Raw genomic sequence first — 9985 nt, forward strand, 5'->3', positions numbered from 1 at the left:
AATGATTTATGCGATTTTTAATTATTTTTTAAATTTTATTCGCATAAAATGCTAGAAAGTTGCTCGAGGGGAAAAAATATCATATTCATAAGGATCGAGAGAAAATGTGCACATTCGTTAACATTATCCCTATTACGATAAATTCCAGAAATTCGCATCACGGATTGACATTTGGCAATTTGGCTTTATCGTAATACGCGTAACGTTGTACCTCTCAATTCTCCTTATCGCACCGTCGAGATCTCTCGTGCCAGATAAAAACCCTCTCTCTCGTCTCGTTTCTTGGTACAGACCTGAGAGTCTTCGTCTCGCAATCGGCATCGTCACCGTCTCGCTCGCACCCACGTTCCCGCGAACAGCCGGATCGACTCCCCTCCACCTCGCTGTCGAGCCGAAGATGCACGAGAACCTCGTCCCACCGTCGCAGCTTGTCCCCACCAACCGACCGACGACGGAGACGGCCGAGGCCGAGGCCGGGGTAGCCTGCGCCTTGCGACTCGACGCGGAGCGCTTTACGTCACAGTGAAGTATGTGCTCCCGAGTGTAGAAAATGGCTGGGCTCTCCGCTTCCAGGGATCGGCGCGGATGTAAATATGGCCTGTGGCTCGGCTTGGGAGTGTTCGCCGCGAGATGCCTCGGCGGTGAGTACGTCCGTCCCGTGCGTCGCGCGATGCGTCGAACGCGTACACGCTCTCCTTTCCCCGTGTACGCGTGTGTGCGTGCGCCCGTACGTGGGTGCCCGAGTGTGTGCGATGCTCCCGATCGCGAGGATGCGGGGAACGCGTCCGTCGCTGCCGGGCCGCATCGATCGGATGCGGACTACTTTGCCGAGAAACGCGATCGCGCCGCCGTTTTTTCGCCAGATGCGAGATGGAACTCGGCGACGTCCTCCTCCGGGATATTTCTCTCCGCCTTGTTTCCCGTCGGGAGACTCTTCGCTCGCGCTCGCGTTGCCCTTCCTGCTTCTTTGGCTCCCCGAACCGACGAGCACGACGTGCTCGAGAGATCGAACGTGAGAGATGACGTTGCTCGTCGCGCTCTCGATCGCATCCCGCCTCGAGGAAGAGCGGCTGATTCCTCCGGATGACACTTCTGTCGAACCCTTGGTGCCTGTCTCGATTTTCCTCGACTTGGTTTCGCGGAGCGTCAAGACGCCTCTTCTCCGCAGCCTCCTCTTTCTCTCGAGGTTTCCCTCCCGCAAACGGACGTTTCCTCGTGTCTGGCGATCGATAAGTTTTCACCAAAGGAATTCCTGCGTCGTCTGAGCGTGGCATGCGGTCGTTCTTTTTTACGCCTGTCTGTGTAGGGACGGGAACGCGGGAGAGACGAGGGGAGAAACAGAGAGAGAGAGAGAGACAGAGATGAAATTAACCGCTCCGGAGTTGGACTGAAATACCAGCAGTGCTGAGAATCGATGTCGTTCTCGCTACGACCTTTTCCCATTTTTCTCTCGTTTTCTTTTCCTTTTTTTGCTAACGAGATCTCTCTCTTTCTCTCTCTCTCTCTCGCATGCTTCGATCATGCATGAACCTCGAGCAGTTTACGCGAGATACTGGACCAACCGATCGTCGCGCGCGATCGATTTGATATCAGCAAAGTGACACCAGACTTTAACCCTTTGAAATTGCAATAATTACGATATATAATCGTCACATTTTTAATATCTTTTTCTTTTCAATCTGCGCATGATTGCACTCGACCGACGATTGTTACAATCGAGTGATGACAGTGATATGAATATTGAATCATACGCTTTAGTACGATGATTTTATTTGAAACGATACGTATGATGATAAAAAAGATTTATGTACGAAAGTCGATGACTATTGAATATTTTCCTTTCCGCAAGAGACAACGATTTTTCGGAGTAACGTGTCCTCTCTAAAATAATTGATTTGCTTGCAATACGTCTGTTCGATTCGCATGTCACATTGACGTCAAACCGTATCTTTATATTCAGTAATCGAAACTTGCGATTAGACGGTCGCTTTTACGTTAAATATGTGCGAAGCGAAATACGGGAATCTGTCTGTCCGTAGGAAACAGAGATTGTTTACCTTGTTGCAGCGGGGTGCGTAAGATTCGAAATACATCAAAGGGTTATAAACGTCGACGTCGTTTTAGCGTGTCTCCCTCTCGCCGAACGTAATTTCGTACTCCCGTTGAAAACTTGGAAAGGAACCTGATCCTTTTTCCCCTCGTCTCACTTGCACGCTCTCTTTCTCTCTTTCTTTTTTTCCCTTCGACGCATATAACGTACGTTTTTCTTCTCGAGACTCGCAAGAACATCGTCTATACATTGTTTGAAATAAATGAAATTAATAAGTGTCAATTTATTAATTTTATAAATTAATGTAATGCATGTGCGTTCCGTATTCGGGATGCGACATAAAAATAAGCTATTTTGCGACGTATGTTATGGAAATTCTTATTAAACATTTATAATGAATAGTGCCGGAAACAGCACTATTATAGATCATTAATATCTCGCATTTAGAAGAATATTTATCGAAATAAAAAAAGAACACACATGCTATCTGAATAACAAAATAGGTGAAAAGGATGATTGATGATTCCGAGAAATTAAATCTGAAATAAAAAAAGAGATGCTGCGGATTCGGGATGGGTTCAGATTGTAAACACGCGAAAACGATCGTTATTTTTATCCGTGACAACGAAAACGCGATAAACTGGCATCCATGCGAGCCGTTCCCATAAACGTTAATTAAAGTTAACTGAGATTTAATGGACTCCCTCCCTTGCTTCTTAGAAAGAAGCGAGCGATTGTTCAAACTTGAATCGACTTAATTGGTAATTGTAGCAAACGGAGCATACATTGTACGATGCTGCTGAAAATTGTGCTCGAAATTGTGGTCCACTTTAGTTTTTCATTCAACTTGTGATCTCGTATGCCGCTGGGCATCGGGAGTTTAATCTCCTCTCGATCAGCTGGGGATTTCCCGCTTGAAATCACGACGGCGATTACGGAATCTAGGATTACGCGGCCGATTGTTCTTCCACGAAAATGACGATCGCCACGTATCACGGTTACGCGAGTCCATTTGTGCCAGTTTGCGCCGCCTTTCTCGACAATATTATTTGCAGCCCGCGGGTATTAAGTTTCCTATGCACATTCGCGTGCAGCGCGAATGCCATTCTATCGCGATAGCGCACGGCCTCCGAAACGTTTGCTTCTCGGCATCGATTAAAAGTCGATGACATTATTCGATTCGACGAATCTCAATAAGAATTACGCGGTAAAGCGTGTACGGTAAGAGTAAGTGCGATGAAAATTTTGAAATTATGCACGGCGAGGAGAAAACTTTTCTTTCAACTACCTTCAAACGCGACGTAAATTATCTTATTGGTGAGATTTTTAATACTTATTGCCAGTGTAAGAAAATCACGCATCCTCTATTGACTAGTAAATATTGACAGTGCGATAAAACGAGAAAAAGATAATAGAGAGTCCGATGTAGCACGTATTGATATTCTTGTACAAATCGAAATTAATTTTCGTATTAGCTTTCAATCTTCGAAATTTGTACAAGTGTTTTTCTATAACTTGAACAGCGCAATCTTAATGTATTATCTTATCAACAAATTATCTTATAAGTACGCCTATCTTTATCGTTCTATTATTATTTCGTTTCACGCGAGATATAACACGTTGCACACATCCATCCCCGCCACCCATCGCTTTTGATCTCGTATCAGATGAGCGACGTGATATCGCGATATTGTTGATTAAAAGAGGTTGAAAAAAATTGGGATCTTGGAGTAGCCGTACGTCGCATTTGTAGAATCGCCGGCCGAGTTCGCGATTCGGCGACTCATAGACGTACGGAATGGGCTATCGCTGATACTGCTCTTTGCCACGCTGATAAGGTCCGCGACTAGCTGGCACGTTGCCTCGCGCGATTCATTGAAACCTTCGTGCGATTACGGGCGCCGATTGCGTCGCGAAAGCCGCACGAAAGCAGATATGCGCGTTACGCCTCCCGTTCGAGCCGCGCGTTCGCATATATTCATATGTACGCGCACTCTCGCGTGTGTGCATGACAGTTTTCTAAACAGTTCATTACGGCTTTCCTCGCCAGTGACGGAGAAGCAGGCTGATAACCGGACTCGTTCGGAGATTCGAGATCGAGGAGCTTCCCCGATGGTCCCAATTTTAAATAAAGGAAATATTTTGTGCGATCGTAAAATATATATTTTATTTATACTTATCAATAGAGGGAGTAAGAAAGAAATTTTTAAATAATATTTTTATATAAAATGTAATTAAAATAATTAATGTAAATAAATATATGATGAGAGTGACATTACGATATCTCTAGAAAAATATCACAATTTCCGCGTAACTAACGTTTAGGATTCATGGCTTTTAAATCTGCCTTCCTCGGATAAAGTCGAGATCGGTATCGCGATTTACAAGTGTCGTTCAGGCGATTCTTTTTCTAGATTTGCCCGCGTTTCCACACATCGCGGTCGTTAATCGCGAGTCGCGAGTAGCGATAATATCCGTTCAACGATCGTATGCGTTGACAGAATGTTGTTGATGTGGAAAAATACTTTTGCCAAGCTATTTGCGTTTCATTTCCAGATACGCAAGGATAAGTGAGTCGCGGACGTCGTGACACTCGAGAGTTCGTTGCTTTGCTTTGTTTACTCCCATTTGTCTTATTTGTCTCTCTTTGAAGAGCACGGTTTCGATTTGTTCCATGTAACTTGATCAAGTCCTCGGTCCACAATATCGATTTTTTTAGAAGGATTTAACACTGGAAGAAAGAAGGTGTAATCAATTATAACTATCTCCCGACATTTTGTTTCATCTGAATCTTTGCGATCAATTCATAATGAATTTTATATCGAAAATTTAGTTTTATATACGAGTACATAATTATATACATAATTAATATTTATAATATTTATAATATTTTTTATATACATAATTATATACATAATTAATATTCGTAGCATGTTTTCACATTGTCAACATTAGAGAGTAAATTTTATTTCTTCTACGAGCGGGGAAGGAGAGGAAGAGTAGATACGTGGAACGGATGCAGAACGCGCCATCGATCCGTCATTCAGATATTTGTAGGATATAAATAGCGCGGTCACTATAAAATAGATGGTGCGGGAGTAATTTCGCGGGGCGGAAGATAAACGCAGCCTCCGTGGTTCGCTCGCGTGTCTCCGACTTACTTGTATTTCGCTTTCTTCTTCTCTCCCCTTTTGTGTCCCGCGGCCGTTACGCCGTCTCGAGAGCGGTCGTCGTCGTCGTCGTCGTCGCTCGCATACTCGTTAGAAACGTGACACCGTGTTTGTATCAAATTCACCGCCGTTATCGGCCACCGTAGCGCGGAGGCGGATGCCTTCCCCTCTGCAGCTTCGCAATCTGTCAAATTTAGTTCGGGACAGAATCACGTCTAATTTTGGACGCTTTGCATCAATGCGGATCGCGATTGAAACTTCCGGACAATTTATTTTTAAATATATTAATACGAGACACAAGATTCGTGACGTGTGTATTTTACGTACATCACTTTTTCTCTTTCTCTCTCTCTCTCTTTCATACGTGTAATATTTCGAATTTTTTCTGTCTTTATCTCGGTTTTCTTATTTTTTATCGATGATCTCCCTAACGCGATATTTTTCGAGCGATGAAACGAGATATTTACGTAATGCCATGGTATTTTTTTCTGCGAGAGATTTACGGTTCGAGAGATATCACGTCTTCGATGGTTCGTATCAGTACAGAGTGTTTCATAAGTGATGGGCAAAATTTCAGGAATGGATTCCTCATGTTTAGAGAAGAAAAAAAAAATTTATCAACATAGGTCCGGATATGATTAGTTTTTGAGTTATTAAGATTTTTCCTTCAAGTTCGGTGGCCTGAAAAACATTGTTGATGCCTGTAAAAGGACTTCTAAGACGAGAAATGAGATAAAATTTTGTATTACAAAAATCTTAATAATGTTTAACTTTTTTTTCTTCTCCAAGCATGAGGAATCCATTCGTGAAATTTTGCCTACCACTTATGAAATACCCTGTAGATATGCGTACATTTACGAAATGTGTCCGATTTCCGACGCACCTATCTACTTATCTCTCCTTTCATCGTGACGATATATGTTCTTCCGTAGGAGGCGACGACGGTTGTTCGCCTACATGACACATCTCGACTTGTCAAACAACCTCTCGAATCCGTTCGACTATGCGTGCCTAGTATATCCCTTTCTAACCATCTCTCCTTCGCCTGTCGTATCAATTATTATTGAGTTATTTATCGCACCTTGCGCAACGCGTTGTTTACTGAATTTTTCATATTGCGCTTTCCATATTCATGACTTGCTTATAAATAAATTTTAACGTCAAAAGAAACACGTACGATCTAAAAATAACATTTAAATGACTAGACACGATTAATTAGTTAGAAAGTTATTGCGCATTTCTTTGTCTATGTATACTGTTTTGATTCATTCGTATCAAAATTCCAACTAATAATATCACCCTGTGTTCCTCTTTGCAGTGCTAGGCATTATCTGTTACTGCGATGGACACTGCCCGGACGGTAGGCAAAACGGAACCTGCGAGTTGCGAGCCGGAGGACAATGTTTCAGCGCCGTGGAGGTGGTGTGGGAGTCCGATGCGGGAGAAAACGTGCCCGAGTATTCATTTGGGTGCCTGCCACCTGCAGAGAGCGGTTTTATGCAATGCAAAGGGAATCAAGTTCCTCACTTACGCGAGAAGAGTATAGTATGTTGTAACAACACGGATCTGTGCAACAAGGAACTATTTCCCAGTATATCCTACAAGCCACGTCCTACCGCGGTTCCAAATAGTTCGATGGATATTACAACGGGAGCGCCAATTATTATCCTAGCGGTGGTCCTATCGGCAATGCTAATGATTATCGTGATAACGATAGGAATCATGTATCATAGATGCTGGAAGAAAGAGGTAGATCCGTGTCTAGTGCCATCGCAAGGAACCCTCAAGGACTTTATAGATCAAAGCAGCGGATCGGGCTCGGGACTGCCACTCTTGGTGCAACAGACTATCGCGAAACAATTAGCCATGTCGCAGTGCGTGGGAAAAGGTCGTTACGGCGAAGTATGGCTCGCCAGATGGCGAGGTGGCGAAAAAGTAGCGGTGAAAGTTTTCTTTACTTTAGAGGAAGCATCTTGGTTCAGAGAAACGGAAATTTACCAAACTGTGCTGATGAGACACGATAATATCTTGGGTTTTATCGCCGCCGATATCAAAGGTACTGGCTCTTGGACTCAAATGTTACTGATCACGGATTATCACGAAAGAGGCTCGTTACACGATTACTTACAAGTAACCGTGCTAGATCATCATGCTCTATTATTGATTTGTTCGTCGATCGCTTCTGGTATCGCGCACTTGCATACCGAGATCTTTGGTACACAGGGGAAACCTGCTATAGCTCACAGAGATATCAAGAGCAGAAACATTTTAGTTAAAAGAAACGGAGAATGTGCCATAGCTGATTTTGGACTGGCTGTTCGCTACATTAGGTACGTAAACACTTAATGCAAGAGCATTCTTTTTATTATTAATATAATTTTACGAGATAAGTTGCTACAATGAGATATTTATTTTCGTACAGCGAGAGCGGAGAGATTGACATTGCGCCAAATACTCGAGTGGGTACGCGACGCTACATGGCACCGGAAGTGTTGGACGAAACCCTAAATACATCTTCCTTCGATGCGTTTAAAATGGCAGATATGTATTCTGTCGGCCTCGTATTTTGGGAAGCATGCAGGAGATGTATCACGGGTGGTAAAAATTCTACCGTTGAGCCTTACGCCTTGCCTTATCACGATGTGGTATCAAGCGACCCAGACTTTGAGGATATGCGCATGGTAGTCTGCGTGAAACGATTACGTCCGATTATTCCGACAAAATGGGATAACGATCCGGTAAGAGAGACTCATTTTTTCGTAACTTTCCAATTTATTCCCGTCGATTTTACGCGAATCGAGAATAACATTGCTATCTTCTTTGCAGACTCTATATGCGCTGAGTAAAATAATGTCGGAGTGTTGGCACGCGAATCCAGCAGTTCGTTTAACTGCTCTTCGCGTTAAAAAGACACTAGTGTCGAAAGTAGATCATAATTACACTATCAAGTACGTATAGCGTTTGACTCGACAAAAAATTGACTCTACTAGTTAACAACTTTCTATCCTTGTAAATATAGCTTTTAATGTACATAGAACTGTTTATAGACTGCAGCCCTAAGACTGATGATTAAAATTAAATATGCAAAAGAAAAAGAGAGAAAGAGAATATATGAATGAGCATGTATATGCAGAAATGTGAATGATTAATTGTAAAAAATGAATGATATTGTATAATAATAACTTGTATATATAGATATGTTAGAGTGTCTCTCCAAATTCGCGCATTGCGTTTTATCGAAGAAGAAAGATCAATTTTGCTGTATGAAAATATTTTTAAAGAAATCAAAGATAATAAAGATTGCGGGAAACTTGGGACTTCTCTGATATATGTATATATAACTTCTTTTTATAAATAATATATTTATAAAAAAACGTGTTATAAAATCGCTAGGATACGATTTTAACACACTTACCATGTTAAAGTTTGTTGTAAATATGTTATTGATGTAGACTACTATTTACTAAATAGTATTTAGATGTATCTACTATTTATTAAATAGTAGACTTAGGAAACTTATTGTATAAAAAAAGAATATATCACACTGTTTTTGGGCTGGCAAAGCCACAGAACGAATTCAGTGCGTGAATATGATATCGGATACATGTTACAAAAATCAAATTTATTATTTTTATGTAAAATACCTTATAATTGCATCAGATTATCTTGTTTGGACATAGGAAATATGTTTTAACATGCATTAAATGAGAACTTTGTAAAAATTACTACTCTCGCGACCTATATTATATGCTATTTTCTCTTTTTTTAAGTATCTCTCACACAATATATTTATTATTAAAGATTAACTTTGATATGCACATACTAAATTGTGCGCATACTAAATTTGTGATGAAATAAAATTCAAATATATTGACGATTATGAAGTATCATGCACAGACCTGTATTGTATTATCTGTACAATATGTAATTTATATTTCTAACTTGTATACAAATCAAACATATTAATCCATTTTAAAAAATGAATTAATTATCTACTTTGGTTGATTATCGATCATCCCAAGTTTTTGTTATGCTGCCAATGTACTTTTCGAATTTATATGTTTTTGTACAGAGAAAGTAATTGGAGAAAGGAAAATTGTGAAAAAACAACTGTATAGTGCAATAACAATGTATAATGTAGCAAATTTTAGGTGTAATTTTTCTTGCATATCCTTTTGAATCTATAAAGTATTTGCGAATAGAGATTGAGAAAATTAAAAGTTTCTATGTAAATTAAAGAATTATAAAAATAGGTTTCTTCGTTATTAGACTTTTTACAACTTCTATATGTAATACGCAGTAAAAATATTAAATATTCTTTTCTCTGCTCATTAATTGTGATTAAACAAAGAAAAAAAAAGATTACAGATAATAGTTGTTAGAGAATAATAAATTTATATTTTCGGCAATTATTTAATATTGTCATTTCTTTTTAGATATTGTTTTTTTCATTTGTAAATGCTTGTTTTTTTTCATAAATCAAACATATAATTCAATCGTTATGTTTAATTGAAAATACAATATATATATATATATATATATATATATGTATATATATATATATATATATATATATATATATATATGTATATGTATGTATGAGATATAGATAAAGAAAATTCTTTTTTTTTTAATCTTACTTTAGTTGTTTCTATTTGTGTGCCAAATTCGTGACTTTTTGATGACGTCTGTTTTATTTGCGCTCTTTACAGTTGAATTACTTCCTTTCTTTCAAACATTTAAATGCACAATAATATGTATTGTA

At 39.9% G+C, this 9985-nt stretch overlaps 1 protein-coding gene across 2 annotated transcripts; it reads left to right on the top strand.

The window, feature by feature from the left end:
- The first annotated feature begins 483 nt into the window (after positions 1–483).
- LOC105259212 (bone morphogenetic protein receptor type-1B) lies at positions 484–9365 on the top strand. 2 transcript variants are annotated; one of them, XM_011271020.3, is made up of 4 exons: positions 484–641; positions 6539–7550; positions 7643–7958; positions 8047–9365. In XM_011271020.3, the coding sequence occupies exons 1-4, from the start codon at positions 551–553 to the stop codon at positions 8176–8178; spliced, it is 1551 nt and encodes a 516-aa protein (XP_011269322.1). In that variant the 5' UTR covers positions 484–550; the 3' UTR covers positions 8179–9365. The 2 variants fall into 2 exon arrangements, with proteins under 2 accessions (XP_011269322.1, XP_011269323.1); XM_011271021.3 differs by lacking the exon at positions 484–641 and adding an exon at positions 2457–3367.
- The last annotated feature ends 620 nt before the right edge of the window (positions 9366–9985 follow it).

Source organism: Camponotus floridanus, unplaced genomic scaffold (assembly GCF_003227725.1).
Source record: "Camponotus floridanus strain SB8 unplaced genomic scaffold, Cflo_v7.5 scaffold121, whole genome shotgun sequence".
In the NCBI taxonomy this organism is placed as follows: Eukaryota; Metazoa; Arthropoda; class Insecta; order Hymenoptera; family Formicidae; genus Camponotus; species Camponotus floridanus.